Source organism: Asterias amurensis, chromosome 10 (genome assembly GCF_032118995.1).
Source record: "Asterias amurensis chromosome 10, ASM3211899v1".
NCBI lineage: Eukaryota > Metazoa > Echinodermata > Asteroidea > Forcipulatida > Asteriidae > Asterias > Asterias amurensis.
Window position 1 is genome coordinate 2441423 of NC_092657.1, and position 23681 is coordinate 2465103.

Here is a 23681-nt window from a genome sequence, read left to right on the forward strand (position 1 = left end):
TTTGTCCCTATTTATTACATTACATTTCAATGTGATTCTCTCGAATTGTTGGACAAAAGTTCTGTGGTACCACTAGAAACGAGGAATTCATACTGTACATATTGTACCCGTACTGAGCATTTTTGTTGCATTATCATAGCCCATGATAACCGCGCACAGATCCTCATTACTTGATAGGTGGAACAAACAAAATTTACGTGGTCTCAGTTAAAATTGCAATTGTTTACTGGCAAGTCATCATAAAAGATCTACACTTGGAATCCTTGATTGGTAGTTCAACTAATGAGAAATAAAAACATTTCCTGTGATCTTGACTCAAATTTCATTTCTTTACTGACAGGTCTTCCAGAAAGTTAAGGCCGTCTGATATCAACAATGGCAACAACCATCCGTCCATCACGACACTCCGTCCAAGACTCTCCTGATGTAAACACAGAGGGTGCAAGTCACCATGTCTGCTGACCTGCTCAGGACAAATTCCTGTAAGTACTTTTTAATGTAAACAAGAGTTATTGGACTGAGGTTCCAACCCTAGTCTTTTGTGAAGTCTAAAATCTGTAAAGTGCAATTTACATATGTAGGTATAATATGGCGTTTCTGGCAGTGGCTGCTAAATGCACCTCATGGCACCTTGTAAACTCTTTCAAATCTTCAATAACATGTCTGGAAATAATTATTAATATAAACCACAAGAGAAACTTTGTTCAACCCCAAAAATCATTTCGAAAATAAATATTAATAAGCGCTTTAAAGCGCCTGTAGATAAAGGGCTATATTTTAAAAACTACTTTTCACTGGATTACGAACTCACTCTGCGGCAGTAAAGTTATTGAAGTTAATAACAAGAAGTACCCTCATCCACTAAGTGAAAGAACAAAATCATTACAAGAAAGTAGATTATGGTGTTACTGCAAACCGAATTACATAAATTGTAGTTATCAGGCCTTAAACTTCGCTCTTGATGGGGTGTAGACTTAGTGGAAGTCGGGCAACCAGCAGTTCGCACAAGAGCAGTGACCTGGCAAGAGCACAGCTGCAACTCGACAATCTCACCGCGTAGGACCATTCTTATTATTAATATTAATTTTATTTCTCTCGTAGCCCGTGTGAGGACTCCTTCTTCCGCTCCCATCAGCGGTCGTCTTTCAGCTGGTTCCACTGACAGCTGTAGCACAGTGAGCAGTGCCAGCTCCACCGGTTCCCATCGGAACAAGCGGCTCCTTAAGACGTACCACGACTTTGCTATGCAAATCTTCAACCCCGGCCATGCACAAGATGTTGAGAACCTGTTTCTGGCGGCGGCGCGAGACGGCGATTACGCACGGGTGGAGAATTTCTTACGCAGGAGGAGTCACGAGGTTGGTTTAAATTTTATTTGATTGACTGATAATTTTGATTGGTTGGTTTATTGATAATTGAAAAGAATATAAATTGAACAGGATTTGAACAGGATTTAAACAGGATTTGAACCTGCGACGGCCACTTTAACATACCGGTGCTCCACCAATTTAGGTGTTGATCCCATTATGCCTCACACTCTTCAGTCTCTTGATGATATCTAGAGCAAGGTAGTTGAAATGTATAGACCAAAAGAACTCACTCCGTGGCAGAGAAGTTAATAACAAAAAATCCGCTAAGCGAAAGTATTTGTCCCGGCTGATTTCCTGCATGTACCTTCCACCCAGGTAGTAGTTGATAAAAAGGACAGTTCTTTTCAGTACTAAGTTGTTTTCAGAATTCTGAAATCTACTCCATAGAGTAACAAGCAAGACGTTGTTCCCACAGAACAAAATTTACATAGCAAAGTAGAGTATACACAACAAACCGAATGTACATTATTTACTTAAATTTTATTAATTAGCCTGTTAATCGCTTTCCTTGTGTATTGCAGATTGTAAACATTGATGTTAAAGAGAAGCGAACCGGCAACACTCCCATCTTGTGGGCCGCCAAGAACGGTCACCTTAAGATAGTCCAACTTCTTCTCAAATATGGTGCTGATATAACAATACGTAACTATGACAACGAGACTGCTCTGGATGTGGCCAAGCCAGGTGTCCAGACCGCCCTGCTGCAGTCCGTTGAGCGCAACGGCTGCACACCACGCCACCTGCTGCAAGCTGCTTGGCAGGGGAATATTGAGGTCGTGCAACGATTATTGGTACGTATCAATTAGAACTTGGTGGTTTTTTGTTTAAGTTCTTTTTTATACATTTTCTAAATGCTCTTACTTATACATGTAAGAGCCAAACGAGAAGAGAGGAGACAATGAAAAAAAAGTCAGTTTTAGATGTTGGAGGAAAACCCCAGAGAAATGTTCCAGGAAAACTCACACAGTCAAGTAGGGACTGAAAACCCAATCCTTGGTGCCATTGAAACGCTCTGGTAGAAAAAAAATGAAGCACACAGACAGGGCTGGACATCTTAATAATTGGATAACTTTTTGGGTTTCAGAATGAGAGTAAGGTGCTAGACATTAACTGTCGTAACGCTGACGGCTTCACTCCGCTGCTCCTTGTCACCAGGGATGTGGACCTCTTCGAAAAGAGTGAGTACATGAACATATTAACAATAATACCAATGATAAATGGTGCAAAATGGGACAACCATGTTTGGGAGAAAGTTGTAGAGCTTGAGCAAGGTCTTGGGGGACTTCAGAATGATCATGTTATTGAACAAAGACGTCCGGATTTTGTAGTCTTAGATAAGACAAAGAAGATGTGCCCCATCATTGACATAGCTGTGCCTGGTGATTATGTAAGGGTAGCTTTTGAAAGAGGTTGAAAAGATCCAAAAGTACCAAGACCTGGCCTGGAAACTACGTAAGATTTGGTTGGAGGTTTGGTGGTTGGAGCACTTGGAACCATTCCCAACGCACTGGGAGACATGTAGATGTAGCAGGGACAAATGTCAAGGTAGATTTATTACAATTCCTTTGGTTTTCCCGTCATTCGAGTTGTGAACTCCTTGGATTGAGACACAAATTGAGATTGAAGGTTTAAGATTAAACACCTACAAATGTGTTTGCAATTTCCTTTGTTTTCCTATCAGTCGGCACAGTACTAGAGAACTACAGTCCAGAAGCCGTGGTCCGAGAGCTCCTCCACCATCGAGCCGACCTAACCACTCCCGACTCCGAAGGAAGGACCCCTCTCCACTTTGCCGCCTCCTCCAAGTCTAAGATCTCGGAGGAGATTGCGGTGATCCTGATGAGCAAGCCCGTCGGCATGGAGATGAGGGATAGAAGATCCTTGGCGCCTATCCACTCCGCGTCTCAGAGCGGACAGGTTGAGATTTTGATAGCGTTACTTGAGAATGGAGTTGATGTGAATGCTAGAGGGTATGCTGGATCAACGCCGCTTCATGTTTCAGTAAGTTTAGCAACGCCAGGATTCTTCCTTAAAGACATTGGACACCTTTGGTAGTTGTCAAGACCAGTAATCTCACTAGGTTTTTCTAACATATGCATAGAATCACAAATCTGTGAAAAATTTGGCTCAGTTAGTCATTGAACTTGCAAGAGAATAATGACAACAACAAAATACACTTGTTGCACAAATTTGTGTTCTTTCAGATGCCAAACAAACTATCAACAGACTACCAAGGCAGTTTGTGTAATAAAAATGGAAAGTTCTATACCACATCTGGTACATTACATAGATTCAGTAGTCCACAATTTTGTGAGTGTGGAAGAACACATCACATTTAAACAGTGTACATTGCCATTGTGTTTTTTAACCTTCTGGTGCAAACTTCGTGAACATCCAAACATCTGATGACATCATTATGAGAGAAATGTTTCTTACTTTATATGAACTAATATAATTTTGCTGTTGTTTCCTTTTTTTAGGCTTACTCGGGTCAACTACAAGCAGCCACCAAACTGCTTGATCGAGGAGCTGATGTTACTTTAGTCGATGACAGCGGGAACACTCCCGTTGATGTGGCCAAAACGAAGAAACTTAAACATGCTCTAAGAGGTATGTTACTCTTCTCTTCAAGCTAGTGAAGTCTTAATTATTATAATTTGACTCTTATTTAAACCAATTTCAAAAAATTATCATTGCTGCACCGGATCATATATTTCATTCCTTAAAAAATCTCAGCTCCTTGGGGAGTATAAAGCTTGTGCTGCCAAGTATGTAGCGTACTAAGCTGTTGTTATTACAAGAACCAACTCTGCCCTCAGAGGTACCCACTATGATCGCTTTACCGCTGGTCTGCTCCGGCAATTGGGCAAACCCAGGGGAATAGCCACCCCTGCTCTGGAGTAGGGGTAAGCGGTTAAACCGTTGAATATTCTTGAAACATGCAACCAGAACCCTTTGGAGCTGTAAGGTAACAAAAGTCCCGGGGCTTAGCCCCAGGGCTGGATTCCATGGGGATAAGAGATATGGTGTGAAAAGGGCTTTAGTGATAACGAGTATGATAAAAACATTTTTTTTTCTGTATACAGAAGCGTGGACAGAGGCTACTCAAGCTAAACGTGATATGGTGCTAACTCCAGTCAAACCCCCCTCCCGTATGGCAGAGAGTCGGGGAACTGGTGATGACAGGAGTACCAGTGATTCCATGGGGGTTACTCCGAGACCTGGGTCGTCCATCAACGCCACACCGGAAAGTAAGTAATCTCTCTCTCAAGATTTGCCCATTCTAGTCGTAATAAGACACAAGGAAACTTTATTAATCTCCAAAAGAAGAAATTGCATTGCTCACACGAGTAAAAAAAAATAAAAACACCAAATATAAAAACGTAACAACAGGCAGATACAAAAACAGCACAAAATACAACGCACATCCCTCAGTAAGTTGGATAGATTAGCTAGATAGATCAGCTGGAAGCACCACGGTGTCCCTGTAAAAAACATGTGTATAGCTGAGCTTCTGTTTTCCCCTTTCGATCCCTTGCGTGTTTTAGAATGAACAACATGTCCCTAATTCTCTCGCTCTTGTCGACCGAGGTCGGAGTCATGTTCATGTTGAGATTGAGTTGGGAAGGTCAGCTGGAAGCACCCTGATGTCTCTATAAAATACATTTTATAGCTCAGATGCTGCCTTCCCCTTCTCCTCCCTCAATGTTTTGGTTCTGACCAGTTGAGAGACATATTAATAGATGATGTTTCTGTAAGAGTGCCCTGCGAGTCTCGGACAACTGTTGTTTTTAAATGGATAGGTTTGGTTCATTGCCACACAGATGGTTATTTGTCATATGTTGACTCCAGCAAACATGGAAGCATTTTCACTTTACACTTCTTGGATGCATCTCAAATTGTTTACGTCATCTATTGAAATTCCCTCTTTATTTTCAGAACGTATAATTCGTAAGATGACAGAAGCTCACAAAGCAGTACTAGCGGAGGAGCAGATGTTACGTGACATAGACAGCGGTCGATTCACTCCGAGCTCGTTGCCACGGAAACTCGGTCTTCCCCGTGCCTCCTCGAGGTGTGGGACTCCGTCTTCTGTGAAACTCCCTGTTCCTCCTAAGACGCCAAGAGTCTTGGAGTATTCTTCCGGACCGGCGCCGGGAAACTCTCCTGAGAAACACAAGAAACCTGCTTCCAGGTTTGTTGTTCTGATGACTTCATCTTCGTCCTGGTTTATCTTTTCTCAAAAATCCTTATTCCCGTTCTTAAAACTGTGTGTCCGATTCATTTTACAACTTAAGAGATTTAAACCGATCGCTAGCGACCTGTTGGCGGCACATGAAAGAGTTGAGGGGATGCAACTTTTTTATTTCAAATGTCAAATAACTAACCACTAGGGAAGCTTACTGGATAACATGTAAATAATTTGAAGTGAAGCAAAGATTTGACTTCAATGTTATAATTTTGTTTCCAGGTCATTATTTGGAGGGCGGCCACGGACGAACACAATACCAGGGAGTGAGGGTGACGCCCAGTTGAGACAACAGAAGACGAGAACACATGCCAAGCTCGGCCAAAGACACTGTAAGTGTCAAAGCCATTAGCTGTGAAACCATGAAGGTTTTTTTATACGTGTGCAAGATTCACAATTTATGATCATAAACTTAAACAGGGCTTGAATCTTGGGAGCAAATAATAGTAATAATACTAATTAAAAAGAGAAATTTATAAAGCGCAAAAACAATAGCAAAAAGAATCTGCCTCAAGGTACTGGAAAAGAACAACAATAGAAGTCTGGACCAGACAAATCCACAAGACTGCCGAACTTGAAGCGCAAATTTTTTGGACCTGTATCAAAATGAGTTGGAAAAGGACTAAAGACAAGAGCACATCCCAAGCTCGGCCAAAGACACTTGAAGTGTAACAGATAGTTTCCGTGAGACCCTGCAGGTTTTTTCTTTTGTGTACATATTTTAATACAAGATCATGCTATTAATTTTGGTTTTTACCCATACACCGATGTGTGTCAGCACTGTATACTCAGTCCTGTGAAAACATCTCACAGGCATATTACTCGGGTGGTATTCAAACCCCTGACCCTTGCATTTCTAGAGCAGTGTCTTACCAACTAGACTACCAAAATTAAGATCATGCTAGTCGTGTACTGATGTCTGAATTACAGTGGTCCATCATACCTGACTAAACTACTGACTTTCCACAAAACTAATGGACACAAACCCTCAGAAATTATCAATCATTGATTTAAAAATGTCCCTTCTCTTCCAGCTGATCCTGTTTCCAAGGCAACGTCTGATTTCTCTCAGCTGCCTGTGACTGTCGTTGGACTGGATCTTGACGAGAATTTTCAAGACATGAGGTAGGATCATCAATCTTAGATATCTACACATGTATACTTAACGAATCAACATCACTCTACCATGTCTACTTACCTGTAGAGCGAATACTACATTTGCATTGTTCCATATGTCGACAGGCAAATGGCTAAGAATTTACACACAATTGCGCCGTCTAGTGTCCTATTCCTGATGCCCTGTGACATGTGCATTACATTAGCGTCCTCTTTTTCTTATAGCGCAGGCAAAGGTGACACATTTTCTTATCTCCACTTTCAGATTTCAGAGGTTGGTAACCGGCCCGCTCAACCCATTTTTGGAGAGACGGCGAAGTCATGAAAAAGTGGATGCCTCAATCAACCCCACACCACCAACTGCAGAGAGGAGACTATCAGCGGGAAGGAGGGGGTCAAATCCCAGTGTGCTTGATCTCACTGGGGCGTGCATTGACTACATTAAAAAAGGTAAGTCGTATCTGCTTATCCTTTATCCCTCCTACAATCGGTGCCTTTTTGTAACAAGTTGATACACCATTTGAAACCATTCAAGTGAATGGTATTGAATGGTATGATAGCTGTGCAGACAGTTGGTTCCCCAAATGGTTTTGAATGGTGGTGCAGCTGCTAAATTGATTTTAAAAAAATTTGAAAGGAGCTTTGTGGAATGAAAATGAAAATCACCATGATTTTTTTCTTTTCTTTTCATTTTCAGGTCGTAAGTTCCAGAGATCATTGAGCAACTTAAGCAGTAATACAAGCGTAGATGAAGAGTCTGGTAACTCGCCTCCTAAAAGAGCTCCAGTGAGATCAAACATGCAGATACATCCGTTAAATCTAGGTATGAATAGTCAGGTTGCCCTCCACTCAAGATTAAGTGTCTTTATAACAAGTAGGCTTTCAGATAAAATTTACACAACTTCTTTTTGAGGTTGCTACCAAAGTATGACCTTATCTACATTTGTATATATCAATTAAATCAACCATAGCGAAAGGTCAACAGAGCAAAGGGCACAATAATATGACTAACTTGCCAGTATTTCTTGTCAGAATACACACTTTTCTTGATTTAAAACCAACAAGGGCCCAATTTAATAAACCCTGTGAGCACAAAAACTTGCTTAGCACAAAAAACTTTTGAATAACAAAAATATGTTATCAGCCAGTTGTACAGTTACCATTGTTGCATCTGGTACCCCGATCATTTCTTGCTTAGCCAAGAAATTTGCTGAGCAGAATTTTTTTCTTAGCAGCTTTTAAGCATACAGTCTTGCAGGGTGCTTACTAAAATTACACAATTTATTTTGCTAACTGATATGCTTTAATTGATTTCTAACCATTAAGGTCACCTCGGATGAAATAATTTCCCAGGATTCTAATTCAAACTTACACAATTACTTTCAAACTAATTGCATCTTTTTTCTCTTACTCAACAACAGAACAAATGCATTGCTGTCAATTTCGCGTTAAACTGATACTTTAATTGATTTCTAACCAGTATGGTCACTTCAGTTTAAATAAAATCACAGAATTCAAAAAAATGTCTAAACTTCTGTAAAAATTGGCTTAATTTTCTTCTCTCTTCTCCGTCAATTTCGCGTAAACTGATACTTTAACTGATTTCTAACCAGTATGGTCACTTCAGATGAATTAAAATCACAGAATTCTAACTGAAAATTTCTAAACTTCTGTAAAAATTGATTTCATTTTCTTCTCTTTTCTCAAACATCACAACAGAACAAATGCATCTCCGTCTAAGCACCCCAAGCCCCATGCCAGACACCGTCCATCTCTTCAACCCAACATCTCGTCACGTCCTTCCACCTTCTCCCTCCCACCACTCTGAAAACGTCCAAGAAACGATCTTTGAATTTGAGGACGAAGACGAGCAACCAAACAACGAGCAGCTTCTTCAGAGGAGTATGTACAATCTAGACATCAAAGGAGAGTGTAATCCCAATGGACAGCTCATGCTAAGCAGGACAAAATCCATCTTGGATCCTCTGAAGACATTCCGCATTGAAACGACACGCATTAGTCAGCAGAAAGAGGTATCGACAGACTCAGGTCAAGGTTCAACAAGCATCTCCTCGTCGTCAGCGAGTACGTTCTCCACTCCGAGTCCGCTGTTGCGTTTCGACAGTGAGATGCATCTTGTAAAAAACCCTGTTAAGAATCGTCTCGGTGTGAAGATGACGCCGTCGGCGACGACGATCAGAGAAGACACAAAGTCTGCGGAAAACAGAAAGGAAAGCAGAGCAAAGACACTACCCACAAGTGCAACAACTCAAATTACTCTACACACTGCTGTAACTTCAGTTGAACCAAACACTAATAGCAGACACGTTCCCCTGGTTAAGCAACAACCGCAAACATCTGAAGGTAAACAGCAAACAGTAGAGAAGGACAGGCGAAAGACTACCTCACAAAATTCTGTACTCAGTTCAGATAATAAGACACCAAGAACAAATCCAAAAAGCTCAGGTAGTTCATCTGGAAGTGTTCTTGAGAGACAAGTTAGTCTTGAAACGGCGAGGTTGGATGAGAACATCGTTGCCTTGCAAAAGGATGTTGAGGCAAAGAACACTCGGGAAAAGCTGCAACTGTTGCATAGCAGCTCTGTGAAACAGGGTACTAAACCAGAAAAGGCTGATAATGGAATGAAACAGGAAACACCAGCTGATGAAAAAGTTACAAAATTTGCAAGTAAAGTCAAACAGGAAAAGGATGTTGATTCTAATGTGCTTGTAAAACAACAAGTTGGTGGCAAGACCCCAGGTCATCAGGATGCTACGGATACCAAACGTATACAAGGATCTAACTCAGTCCGATTGAACTCAAATACGAAACCTTCAGTAAACTCTGAAAACAGCAAAAGTCCATCAAGACAAACAAGCCGAGAAGACAAGCCAACGACTCTTAAAGGAGACTCTGTGAACAACAGTCAGAGCAATTCCCAGAGTAGCTCTGAGAATGAAAGATCGAGTGGAGAGAGATCTGGAAGTCAAGAATCGAAATTACTTTTTGGGAGACTGAGTGGTAAAAGTTCTACCACCAAGAAAACGGATTACAAATCTGTAAATGATAAATCAGGCGCTGAATTCCGTGTCACTAGAAAATCTGTCGAAGCTGTGAAGAAAGACAGTAAAATATATACCTCAAAGGGAGATTCGACGCAAAGGTCGTCGAAAACCTCAGAACTAACGAAACAGGGTAAATCGGAGGCATTAGTAGAGAAGGCGATCGTCAAAGCGGAGACCCCTGACTTTAAAATGGACTTGCTCTCTGCGTCCGGCGAGATGCCCAAGGTCAGTCCGAGGCCTGGATATAATCAGGGTTCTAAATCGCCGGCAGGGTCAGCAGAGAAAGCCTCGCCGAGGATTCAGGCCTCCAAGGGAGAACCTTCCCTCTCGAAAAGTTTTGGGTCGGGAAATAACTTGATCAAGACTGAAATAAGAAATGTTAATCATGGCATTAAGCTATCTCCAAACACAAGATGGACTGTTTCGTCGGACGAAGGGGTTGGGTTAGAGCTGGAGGAGCTGATTGAAAAAATAAACGTCAGTAACGAAAGAGCTCAAAGTAAACAGACCCAAGAAGATTCGAAAAAGGTAAAACCTGTTACAAAATCTCCAGCGGTTGGTCCTGGGAAAGCGAAAAGGAAGAGCTTTATACCAGATATCATTAAGAAATCAGCAATAACTGATACCAAAGTAGCTAAACATCTCCTGAGAGAGAAAGATATCAAAGGAAATTCAAAAACGGCAGAACTTCAATCGGAAGGTAGTGTAAAATCTGACTGTGCTGAGAGCGTTGAGGAGGTTTATGAGGAGGTTGTGTTCGTCTCCGATGAAGAGAAAGGTGAAAACGAAGAGGGAGTTAAATTGTCTTTGTCTGAAGATGCAGTGAAACTACAATTTAAGGAAATTACTGTTAGTGATGAGAAGAAAGCGATTGCAAAGAAAGTACCTCCGAGTAGGAATGTCCCAGCTGGGAAACCGCCGCCAAGAAAGCAATCCAAAGATCCCGGGAAAGGACAATCTAAGTCTGCCATCAAGGCCGTCGGCAAATCTGTCTCAGATTTGAAATCCAAGGAACAAAACAAGAAACCATCAGAGGTGCTTTCAAAGGAACAGTCCGTAAATGATAGAGAAACTGTTGTGAATGAAGTGTCAGAAGAGATGAAAGATTCACTAAGCCCTAAAAGTCCCCATCTCCCGAAACCAAAGGCTACCAACTTTCACTTTCACAAGTTCAAATCACCAGAGGTTTCTCCACGCAGTGATTCCTCGTTTGAAACTCCTCGAGATCCAAGAGTTATTGTAGAACACACGCCAGTCATCACAGATATTATGGATATAATTCCGTGGAAGCCAAGAAACCAGGTCACCTCTACAAGTAGCTTGCCCACTTACGACAGACCTAGTACGCATTCCAAATCCCGGAAGCGGATTGTCAGCAGTAAAGAGGCTCCTAGAAAACCAGCACTCAAAGGAAGTCTTAGGAAGATCGCCATCATCGGGCAGAGCTCCCAGAAAGGTAGAGGGAAGAATGGGCGACCGGGTAGTGGCGGGAAAGTAGGGAAGCTCGGAAGTGGAGGTAAAACTCGTCCGAAGAAGAAGCAAGATACAGATGCAATCAGTCTGCAGAAGAAAGCCAAGACCAAGACAGGTGGGAAGGCAAAAGCCAAGACCTCCTCAAAACAGGGCAAGTTACACCTCCTCAGCGAGTCTGACTCAACCACAAAAGCATTCATTACAGGGCAGGGTTGGCACATCCAGACGGAGAAAAACGAAACATCCGATATCATCATTCATGACCGCTCTGCTTTCGACAGTTCATCAGACTCGTCGTCAGAGTCAGATGCCATGCCTGCTGTCAACAAGGGTGCGATGCTTAGCCCTCACAACACCCTTATGCTGAATGAACTATGCAGGCTTCATCCGTTGAGCCCCAACGTGATCAAAGACATTGCTAATATCATGAGTCCATTAGAAGTTGATACACCTCACTTTATCCCCGACACAATGGGTGCGATCAAACAGTTTGGCGACTCTCTGAAGAGTGACTGCTCCTCTGAGAACGACCTGAACCGGGCGAACATGAAGAAGAAATTCAATTTTGAGAGAGAGAATGTAGAAAGGTTAGACGATGGAACAGTTGATCCTCGTAGAGAGCCGTCTTCCAGTCGTGAACAGCAGATCACCTCTGCCATTCAAGCAGCTTCCCCAAATCAATCTGAACCTGAACAAGTATTATCTGAAAAGACTATTCCTCATCAATCTGAACCTGAACAAGTATTATCTGAAAAGACTATTCCTCAGCCAGAAGAACCAGGTCAGCAAGACATCCCTCTTGCAAAAATCACTGATGATGAGAAAGTTGAAAGCGCTACCCCAAGAATTATCACCTCGGGAGCATCAGGCAGTCAGACAGAGAGAAGTGATGTTAGTTATGGAGGGGAAGATGTATCCTCATACGAAACAAATCCAGAGTTTCTTAAAGTCTTCAGGATACGTGATCATGAAACAATTGAGAATGCAGAAACAAACGCTGATACAGGTGACTTGTCTAACCATCAGGAGAAAGTTGTGAAAGGATCTGTACCTTCAGAACTCAACCAAGGGGAGGGAATCGAGAACCAAAGTACAGAGGAGAAAGACCCAACAGCAGATAAAATCTCTCACAAGCCACCTCGACCTTCCAGAGCAAATGTAATCATCTCGGAGCTTACCAGGGTCCCCCGAGGGAGCATCAAGAGAAGACACAGTGAGCCGCCGACTAAAGTAGCCGAGAAAAAGAAAAACGCTGATGAAGAGAGCGCAGCCGATGCCAGGAAGGTTGTCAAAGTTAAGAGTTCTTGGAAGGAGTGTCAGGATGCAGCTCTCGATGAGGAGGACCACAGTAAGATCTTGAGACCAAAGTGGAGAGAACAGTGCAATAAGGTCGAAGACATGGTGTCTCCGTTGAAGAGTAGGCTGCCGGATAAAGATTTCAGTCCGCCATCATCGTCTAAAGATTCACCGACAAGGAGGAGAGGGTTCTCCATGCCGGAGGTTCTGAATAAGAACCGTCTTGGCGATGAGAGTAGGTAAGTGATTATTGTTGTTATTATTATTATTGGTTTATTCACACCATATTGCAGCCCGAAGGCTAAATAAGCCCTTTGTGTCGCTTTTGTTAAAAGCGCTAATAAGCCATTTGCTTGTTAGATTTGAATAATGTCTTGTAATGCTTGATTACAATTGAATTCCTCAGACTATAGAGACAGTTGCTATGTCAAATGGTGCGGGGTAAGCTTTTGTATAGCAACCTCCAGATGAGCAGACCCTTGTACCCATTGTGCCATACACATCCAATCAGAATCGTGTATGGGTGTTCACTGTCTCTTACATAACTATGCAAAAGCTTGCCTGAATGATGTGACATAGCAACTGTCTCGATAGTCTGAGGAATTCAAACTTAAGTGATGACTTGTGATCAACCACGTCATAGTACCAGACATTATTAAAATCTAACACGCGAATGGCTTAATGCACAGTGGTTACAGTTGGTAAAAAAACATCAGTACACAGAAAGAAATACACAATTACAAAGACTATAAAAAAGCAGGGCGTAAAAAAAAAAGCACAAACACCAATGAACAAACATATTTAAAAAGGCAAGACATAAGGAAAGAAATCCTCCAGTTAAAATAGACCTATTACGAAATCCAAGTGATATTAGAGTTCTGTTGCCATGGATCTTCATTGATGGTGTTTGAAACAATTTATTTAAATTGGTTATAAATCAATCAATCAATCAATCCATCACTCAACCAATTACTAATATTAACCCCAATGGTAAAGTAATTTCGGCCTTTACATCAAAACAAACACAAAAAGACTGTATTTATCTGACTTATCTTATTCTCATACCCTGTTGAAATTTCAGACAAGAATCGCAGCTTCCACCTGCTTCTACATCTCAGCGCAAAGAAAGTAACATCTCAGATGGTTCAGAAGTCTTTCTTAATGATCAGATTGACCTTGAGGAGGATGACGAGGATGTTGACGAAGCCGTACGAGACAAAGAGCAGATTCTTACGGAACACGTTAAAAGTGTCTCCATGAGCACCATTCAAGAGTTCAACACGCTACTATCGCAAACTGGTGACGGCCATTTTGAGTTCCCGTCGCTGAATCGTCCGTCGTCGAGGGAGGGTGATCTTGATTCCGTTGAGCCTGAATCTTCGGATTGGTTGAATCAAAGTCTCGCTGGGTCAGAGTTCAGCGAAGCGTCTTCAAGACCTTTCTCAGCCTTCAGGACTTTTATGTCCGATACCAATGAGGTAAGATTTATATTTTGTCCATATGTTTATCACTCCATCATTCATCACTTCATTGTGGCGTGGCTGGGGCTTTCAAGAATCCTCCGTTCATCAAACAAAAAGACTCCCTTGTTATCCAGAAAATTGCCACCAAAACATATGGTGAATGTAGTTTCAGTTTACTGGACCTCAATTTCCCTCTTCACATTACAAGCTACCACAATTTCAAGATTCTTCAAGACTCTTCTCAAAACATTTTTGTTCAATTTATTGTATACCTACTCGATACTAAATTATATATATATATGATATAACAAACAAATTGTTGTGCACAACACTCACTCAAGTGTTCTTAAGTAGCCATTGAGTCAAATGCCCAAAGAGTATATTTTGTGATATTTATTTTCAAAAAAATTACAAGTTCGTATTTCTGCTTTATAAATACTTTCAGTTGTACACTACAGTAACTCAAGAGATCTTAACAAGCCACTGAGCCAACCCAAATGCCCAAAGAGTTTACTTGGGATATTTATTTTCAAAAAAGTTTATACTTTAAATATTTAAATATTTTTCTATAGTTGCACAATACTCACTCAATTGTTCTTAAGAAGCCACGGAGCCAACCCAAATGCCCAAATCATATACTTACGATAGTTATTTTCCAGAAAATTATTATCGTTTGTTTTTTTCTTCTTCATAAATACTTTCAGTTGCACAACACTTTATGCTCAAGTGGTCTTAGATAGCCACTGAGCCAACCGAAATGCCAAAACAGTAAACTTGTGATATTTATTTTCAATTTTTTTTAAACATCGTCTCCTGAAGATGACTGGAGCAAGCTAGTCGAAATGTTGAGACCAATTTAAAAACTGATTCCGCAGTAGTACAGTTAATCACGATCCTATAAGCTAAAGTAGTAGTCCCAGCCTATTTTCTATACCATCCGCCCAGGTAATACTTAGTAAGCAGGACAGTTCTTTTCAGAACTGAGAAGTGTCCCGAACACCCGAACAATTAAGCAAGACAATTCTCTAAGAACAAACTCTACCTGGCAAGTAGATACACACATGGTGTTACCGCAAACCAAATATATATATTGATACCTCACCATGCAATGCGTCAAATTCTATATAAGCTTTATACTGTTTCTTTTGTTTTCATTATAGTTGCATAACACTCACTCAAGTGGTCTTAGCAGTGAGCGTAGTCAGAGCTCAAGTACAAACTTCTCAGAGTCCGAGGGGGAACTGCTTCACTGGAAGAAGGGCAACATATTAGGAAGAGGAGCGTTTGGAGTGGTGAGAAATTTGTTTTTGATTTGAATTTTTCAAAAGTATAGAAAAGGAGTTAAAGTCTACCAGGTATTTAAAGCCATTATACACTTTCGGAACAGAAAAAAAAAAAAGTTCACAGATTTACAAATAACCTACAGAAGGTAATGGTAAAAGACTTCTCTTTAAATATTATTCCATGAAATGCTTTACTTTTTGAGAAAACATTAAAACAATTATCAATTCTCGACAACGAGAATTACGGATTTATAGTAAACACATGTCATGACACGGCGAAACGTGCGGAAACAAGGGTGGGTTTTCCCGTTATTTTCTCCCAACCCTGATGACCGATTGAGCCTAAATTTTCACAGGTTTGTTACATTAAGTTGTGATACAAAAAGTGTGGGCCTTGGACAACACTGTTTACCGAAAGTGTCCACTGGCTTTAAGGTGCTGCAAATTAAATAAGTTAGGCACTTTTTTAGGATCAAATCTTTTAGCACTGGGAATATTTAAATTGGATTTAAAACTTTGCTTGGTGGAAATACGTAAAGTTTGCAGTAACTCCATGTGCATGTAACGATAATCTCTAATTGAGTTGGGGTAAATCTGGGGATATTGTTGCCAAAAGCGCCTTGGAATCTATAGCTCCAGGGGTGATCAAAAGGGACATTTTCTATCATTTCAATGTAGCTACTAAGATCTAGATTCTCAGTTTCAGATTTTCTGACTCTTATCCTTGTATTTGTTGTAGGTTTACTGTGGTCTCACCAACACTGGCCAGCTCATTGCCGTTAAGCAGGTGCAACTAAGCGACAAAGACAATAAGCACAAGTCAAGACAACAATATGAGAAACTCCAGGAAGAGGTTGAGCTTCTTAAGACTCTAAGACATAGGAATATTGTCGGGTGAGTAGCGGGCCTGGACTATCATCTTAGCGAGGGCAAGGCCATTTTCATTTTGCAAAGGGCACTTCCATTGTAAAATTTTAAAGTCTATGGGCCAAGATCAGGGCAATGGGGGACATGGCCTTTGTGAAATTCCAGGTCAAGAGTAAACAAAATCATAATGGCTTGGCGCGTCCTGGCCGAGCGGTCAACTGGATTCAAGCTCTGGGATTTCTGATCACCAGGGTGTGGGTTGGAGTCCCGATCGTGACACTTGTGCCCTTAAGCAGGACACTTGACTATTATTGGCTTGTCCTTTGGATAGGACGTAAAGCCAGTGAAAGAATATTATTTATATTATTTATATCTTGATATCTCAGGTTCTTGGGCGTTTCCCTCGAGGGTAGCACAGTCAACATCTTCATGCAGTTTATCCCTGGTGGTTCCATCGCATCCCTTCTGGCCCGCTTTGGGGCCCTGGAAGAACCAGTATTCTGCCGTTACACAAAACAGATTCTACAAGGAACTGAGTATCTTCATTCAAAAGACGTCATTCACAGGTAAATGCCATCTTCAATCAATCAATTAGTCAATCAATCAAACTCAATCAATCAAAATCAATCAATTGCACCGAACATGCCTTGCAGGAAATTACTGCATGTTGAAGTGTCTTGAGCACTATATAACAAGCCAGTATTAATTATTAATATTATTATCAATCAATCAATCAATCAGTCAATCAATCAAACCAATCAGGTATTTGTTGAGCGCCATCATTCTAGTTACCTATTCCGAAGCACTCCACAAAGTGAAGAACAACTTTTATCGTGTAAAATGTAAGCACAAATTCATTATGATCTTGATGGAATATTTGAACAGCTCCTTTCAAGGAACAACACTCAATGATATAAAAACTTTCAGGATGCAAAAATATTCCCTCTATTCATTAAACATGTTGTACCTGTATGAGGGCAAGGCAGCTTTTAACTGCCATTCTTATTGTATTTTTTTACAGGGACATCAAAGGTGCCAACATCATGTTGATGTCCAACGGGGTAATCAAGTTGATTGACTTTGGCTGCGCTAAACGGCTCTGTATCAACATCAGCCAGAGTCAGAACCTTCTGAAGTCAATGAGGGGAACACCGTACTGGATGGCACCCGAAGTTATAATGGAGACCGGTCACGGCAAGAAATCAGACATGTGGTGAGTAGGCCTATCAGATCTAGATCTGAATAAATATTCTCAACACTTGAATTAGAGCCGAACAAGAATGAGAAGATGATGAAGAAATTTCATTTTTAGATGTGGGAAGATAACCCTAGAGAATTATTCCAGGGAAAACCTACGTAGTCAAGTAGGGACTAAAAACCCAATCTTAATAGTGCCCCCGGTGGGATTCGAACCAGGGTCCCAGAGGTGGAAGGCAAGGCAATCAAAAGCCCTCAAAGGACGAAGCAATCAGTAGAACAATATCTGTATAAAATGCAAAACTTAAAAGTAAAAAAGTACTGACTATGCCTCAGTGGGAGGTTTGTTTTATGTTTTAAGACGTCTTTTTGTTATACCCCTTTCAGGAGCATTGGATGCACCGTCTTTGAGATGGCTTTGAGAAAGCCACCGTGGTCTGAGATGCAACCAATGTCGGCCATCTTTGCCATCGGGTCAGGCTCAGGTCCTATACCACAGCTGCCTGAAAAGTTCTCTCGCCAGGCAAGAGAGTTTGTCAATGCCTGCCTAACAAGGTAAGCATCAAAGTAATTAATTTTTTGCACAAAATTAATTTTTGGGTGCACAAAGCAACTTTAAGTCCGAAGAAAGAATGAGGGAAAAACAAAGTTTTTGAAGAAAACAAGATTTAGGGTTGGGAAAAAAAGGGGGGGGAGCTGCAATTTCATCCCATTACATAAGGCAGGATTTTTGTCAAGCACTGGGTTAATGTGGCGGTGCTCAACTTAACTAGAGCGGGATTTGGATCAAGGACCAGATTATTGTGTAGGTGTTCTAGAGAGTTTGTCAATGCCTGCCTAACAAGGTAATCATCAAATTAATTTGTTTTGGGGTGTAGAAAGAAAAGTTGACCAGAGTGGAACTTAAACCTGAGAACTTAAAATCTGAAGAAAGAAGGAGGGAAAAACAAAGTTTTAGAAGAAAACAAGATTAAGGGTTGAACTGAGAAAATTTACTAGAGCGGGATTTGAACCAAGGACTGGATTAACGTGCCGGTGCTCTACCAACTGAGCTATCTAGCCCTCTAACGGGTGGTTTCCCTATGTTGTCAATTTCTTTGTTCCGGGTGCAAGAAAGGAGCAATAATATTTAAGGACACAATGGTTACGACTGGGACTAAAACCCAAATCTGCTGACGCAGAAACACCAGAGATTGAGTCGGGTGCACTTATCCGCTTGGCCAGGACACGCCACACATAGGTGTTACTGCAAACCAAATATCCACTGACACCTCAACATGCAATGCCTCCAAATTTAATATTCCGTTCGATAAATTTGATTCCAGGGATCAGAATGAGAGACCAACAGCGACTCAGCTTCTGACCCACAGCTTTATAAGGAAGAGGCGAGAGCGAGGACGAGACAGATTTGAGACAAGAATCTCATCCTCGACCCTTGAGGATGCAAACATCACATTCAAGGAGCATCCCGCTTCAGAGGACGACAAAAGAGACCGGGAGATGAAACGGCAGAGACGAGATCACTTCTCATGAATGGTAACTTTCTTCAGACAAGAAAATCCTCCTCGACCCTTGAGGATGCAAACATCACATTCAAGGAGCATCCCGCTTCAGAGGACGACAAAAGAGACCGGGAGATGAAATGGCGGAGACGAGATCACTTGTCATGAATGGCAACTTTCTTCAGTCAAAAAAATCCTCCTCGACCCTTGAGGATGCAAACATCACATTCAAGGAGCATCCCGCTTCAGAGGACGACAAAAGAGACCGGGAGATGAAACGGCAGAGACGAGATCACTTCTCATGAAAGGTAACTTTCTTCAGACAAGAAAATCCTCCTCGACCCTCGAGGATGCAAACATCACATTCAAGGAGCATCCTGCTTCAGAGGACAACAAAAGAGACCGGGAGATGAAGAGGCAGAGGCGAGATCACTCTTCATGACCGGTAACTTTCTTGAGACAAGACAATCCTCTCTGACATGATTATTTAATAATAACTTGCAGCTGAGAAGCCGAGTTGTGAAGGACGAGGCTACAGCTTTTCTGAGAGTCCTTGGCCTCACTACCAGAAGAAATCATGATACAAAATGCAAGGTAATTTCTGTTTAATTTGAGACCTCAAAGAAAGACCATCGTCCCTGAGAAAAACCTTGCAATGAGGCCATCTTTGAGACTTACAAACAGGAAAGAAATTGGGAGGCAACAAACCGTTTCTTAAATTGTTGTGACCTACTTAAGATACAAAACTTCTCTTGGAAAATACTTTTAAGGATTGCACCATCTTTGAAGTTCATGATTGTTGGCAAATCAGATGTGAGATCATTTGAAAGGTTTAAAAGTGGTGTTAAGGGTGGGTGGTGGCGGTGGTAGGTGTATGGGATGGTTTTTTAACGAGATATCTATTACGGAATATCTGATACAAGTGTTTGAGTAATAATCTTGCCTTCTACGAGTAGTATTAGGGGCTTAAACACCAAAGATATATTTTGTATCAATTTTCATATCATGCCTCAAGTTTTTTATACACAAAATAATTGTTGGATATATATTTTTTGCTGCATTTTCTTTTTTAAATAAGATGCGCGTTGGCTGTGAAGTTTAATTCAAAGTAATGGCTATTTCGTTTGATAGTTGCAAGTGCCAGTTTTTGCAAGTTTTGTATTTCTTTTGTATTTCTTTTCTAAATTATGATCCAAAGTGTGTAATTTATGCAAAATAAATTTCTGCCTTACAATTTTTTGAAGAAATAAAATAAGACAAATTCCATCCAGAATAAAACAATTTCTTCGTCCATCATGTTTGAAAATGTAAACATTTTTTCAGCAATAAAGATAGTTGGTTTATATTTGATGGTTTTCAATGTGCTCAGTATCATGATTGCAAATAAATGAATAAGCAAATAAATGAATAAATTATTTAGTTACTATACTGATCATCACAGTAGCTAATTAATCAGAGTGCCTTATAGATTACCATATTTAATGTTAATGCAAATAATGGAAGATTGGTAATTTCTGCAAAATTAAGCTAGTGACAAAATTATCTGCAGTTGTCACTGTTTCAATCGATTAGATTGCCTTTCAATCTAACACTTTAAAGGAACACGTTGCGTTGGATCGGACGAGTTGGTCTTTGAAAAGCGTTTGTAACTGTTTTTTACAAAATGCATATGGGTAGAAAGGGCAAATTGTTGACTCCATAAATGGCCGACCGTGTTAGTTCGCGCAGTAAAAGGAAAACCACGCAATTTCGAGGCAAACTTGTGTGGATAATTGTTTTCTACTTTTAAAACGTCTTTCCAACCATATTGGATTTTATAAAAAACAGTTATAAACGCTCAGTTATAGACCAACTCGTCCGATCCAAGGCAACGTGTTCCTTTAAGAAATAATAAATTCACAACCAAACATTGAGTCATTGCAAAATACCAATTATTGTATCCATATATAATATTCATTTTGCAAAGACATTAAAATGAGGGTTATAACATGCAGTATAATATATTTATATCCTAACTTTCCACTTTCTTTGTCCTTCTTTGTTTGAAATTTCCAAAAAGCTTGTTATTTATTTTTATTTTAAGCATTTTTTCTCTCAGCACTTTTGTTTTAGTCATGTATTTTACCTCCGTTTCCCATTTCTAACAAATATTTTAAAGATCTTCAGACTCCAGCTTACTTAAAGCATGTTACAAGGGGTAGCAGGGATTATATTGTTTATTATCTTCAAGTACGCGCTAATCCTCCAATCAGATTCTCAGAATGGAGTGGTGATAAAAAACATATATTGCACGGCTAATATCACTACCATGCGTCTTGTGTGTTCTATGTCACGCGCCAAGTTTGCTTGAAGTTAATACTTCGGCCTCGTTGGATATGGGACGCAGAAGTGCTATATTTTTCCGTATTCCACTCGCGCTTGTGTGATAACTTATAATACATCTCTAGGATTGCACAGTTAGCTTAGAATGGTGATCGCAAGTGCACAAATTTAGCAGATCCATGCAGATCCATGGATTTGGATCCTAATTTTGTTGTAAGCAGTGGCATAAAATTGGGCCCAAAAATTATTTTAATGAGCTGATCAAGGCCCAATTTCATAGAGCTGCTAAGCACACAAATTTGCTTTAAGCATGAAGTTTCTTCCTTGATAAAAACAGGATTACCAACCAAATTTTAATTTGTTGCATATTGCTCAGTACCGATACTCAGCTGTTATCCTGAAAATCACTTGGAAATAATGGTAGGTAATCCTGTTTTTATCAAGGAAGAAGTTTCACGCTAAGCAAACTTTTGTGCTTAGCAGCTCTATGAAATTGGCCCCTGCTCTAACTTTAGATATTATAGTCATGGTATTTGTATAAGTTTCGGTTGGTATTGGCATTATACAATTATTTCTTTTAAGTGTATATAGGATGGGCTGTATATATATTGTACTATATATTGAATTATAAGATTAATTTATTATTTCTGTTTTGGTCTTCTAATAATATATTACTTGTTTCAGCTGTTTAAAAACAGTAATTGGTACACACAAATGTCTCTTGAAAGTGTTGCTTTTGTGTTGGTGTTTTTGTAGGCAAAGATCCTGTTTCTATTTGTTAAAAATAGGTCTCTAGGACAAGTTTCTTTTGGAAATGGTGTTGCTTTTGGAAATATATGGTTCTTTGTTAATAATATGTTTCTTTCGGAAATGATATTTCTTTTGGAAGTATATATTTCTTTTGGAAATGTATGTTATTGTTGTAGTATTCCACAGTATTCTGACATTCTCCTGTCTTTATTACACAAAAGGCCTTCATTGCACAATCAATGAAGTACATATTTTATTTTGAACTATTAGTTCCTTTTGGAAAGATGTTTCTTTTGAAATATATAATGAATAGGGTAGGTGGCCTTAGCTTTCGATCCAAACCGGACCTTCTTCAGAGGCATAAAACAAGTACAAACAAATACATATCCATTTATAGAAAAAGAGAGGGGAAAGGGATTAAGGGAAGGATCCAGAAATATATATATATGTGTTCCCTTTGGAAATATTTTGTTCCTTTGGAAATGTATATTTATGTGCGTGTTGTCTTAGACAGTTGTTTCTCCTGGTTTTTTTTCTACAGCATGCCTTCATTGCAAAATCAATGTCTTCAAGTTTTTACTTGGTTGATTTTAATGAAAAAAATGCACTATTATTTGTATATTAAGAATTGTATCTGTATTTAAAAAAAGTGTCTTCTATGTTGTACAAATTAATAAGCAATATTTGTATTGATAAAAATTGCTGTCTTTTCCTCAGCAAATAGCAATAACAAAGTAGTTTTTACAATTATTTTATCAAGGTGTGTACATTATTTACTTTCAGAAAATCATGTTATTTGTTTCTTTGTTGTTGTTTGTTTGTCTTACTACGCCCAGGCAAAGTTTGTGAAAGATTAAGTGAAAAATGTTGATATTTTGCGGTGAAGAATATTTAATAAAGCTGTAATAATGTGACAAGAAGAGTTTATGTTTACTTGCCTGTTTCTTATTCCACCAATTTATTGCTTAAGTTATGCTATTGTTATTATGCTGATGTCAGTTTAGGCACGATATTGGTAATTTGAATAAAAGTTGGATTGTTTGCTCTTCTTCTTTGGGGGAGGGGGGGGGGGCTCCCTCTTTTAAGCGCTAGTGGTGTGCATTTCAATATTAATTTGTTTACAAGAGAATCAATGTAACATACACAACAATTGTTTGATTGTAATGGACAAATATTTTGAACAGCATTCAAATTATCAAATCAAAAATAACATAAATAAAAATTTTAAAAAAATCTCTGGTATCTTTTAATCCCCGAAGTTCAGATTTCGAATTGGGGCTTTAATTTAAAACAGCCAACGAGCTGATATTTGTATCCTGTATAGGGAGTTCTAATTAAAGCCATTATACACTTTCGGTACAAAAGAAAAAATCGGGGAAAAAATCACAGATTTACAAATAATTTACAGGGTTTACAGAAGGTAATGGTGAAAGACTTCTCTTGAAATAATTATTACTCCATGAAATGCTTTACTTTTTGAGAAAACATTAAAACAATATCAATTCTCGATAGCGAGAATTACGGATTTATTTTAAACACATATCATGACACGGCGAAACGTGCGGAAACAAGAGTGGGTTTTCCCGTTATTTTCTCCCGACTCCGATGACCGATTTAGCCTACATTTTTCACAGGTTTGTTATTTTTTGTATAAGTTGTGATACACGAAGTGTGGGACTTGGACAATACTGTTTACCAAAACCGATTATGGCTTTAAATGGAAGGTAC

The 23681-nt window shown here is 39.8% G+C and overlaps 1 protein-coding gene across 1 annotated transcript in view; it reads left to right on the forward strand.

Annotated features, from left to right (window-relative positions):
- LOC139942870 (uncharacterized) overlaps window positions 1-22861 on the forward strand; it is a 37901-nt gene extending 15040 nt beyond the window's left edge. Inside the window, exons 2-21 of the mRNA XM_071939672.1 lie at window positions 341-482; window positions 1102-1358; window positions 1892-2161; window positions 2455-2548; window positions 3052-3371; window positions 3851-3980; window positions 4457-4621; window positions 5310-5565; window positions 5842-5951; window positions 6654-6744; window positions 7001-7185; window positions 7433-7558; window positions 8455-12808; window positions 13651-14047; window positions 15193-15324; window positions 16055-16209; window positions 16569-16748; window positions 17204-17395; window positions 17767-17934; window positions 18705-22861. Coding sequence (XP_071795773.1) covers window positions 452-482; window positions 1102-1358; window positions 1892-2161; window positions 2455-2548; window positions 3052-3371; window positions 3851-3980; window positions 4457-4621; window positions 5310-5565; window positions 5842-5951; window positions 6654-6744; window positions 7001-7185; window positions 7433-7558; window positions 8455-12808; window positions 13651-14047; window positions 15193-15324; window positions 16055-16209; window positions 16569-16748; window positions 17204-17395; window positions 17767-17934; window positions 18705-18912 — 7821 coding nt within the window. The 5' untranslated portion in view covers window positions 341-451 and the 3' untranslated portion in view covers window positions 18913-22861. The remainder of the gene's footprint in view (window positions 1-340; window positions 483-1101; window positions 1359-1891; window positions 2162-2454; window positions 2549-3051; window positions 3372-3850; window positions 3981-4456; window positions 4622-5309; window positions 5566-5841; window positions 5952-6653; window positions 6745-7000; window positions 7186-7432; window positions 7559-8454; window positions 12809-13650; window positions 14048-15192; window positions 15325-16054; window positions 16210-16568; window positions 16749-17203; window positions 17396-17766; window positions 17935-18704) is intronic.
- The last annotated feature ends 820 nt before the right edge of the window (window positions 22862-23681 follow it).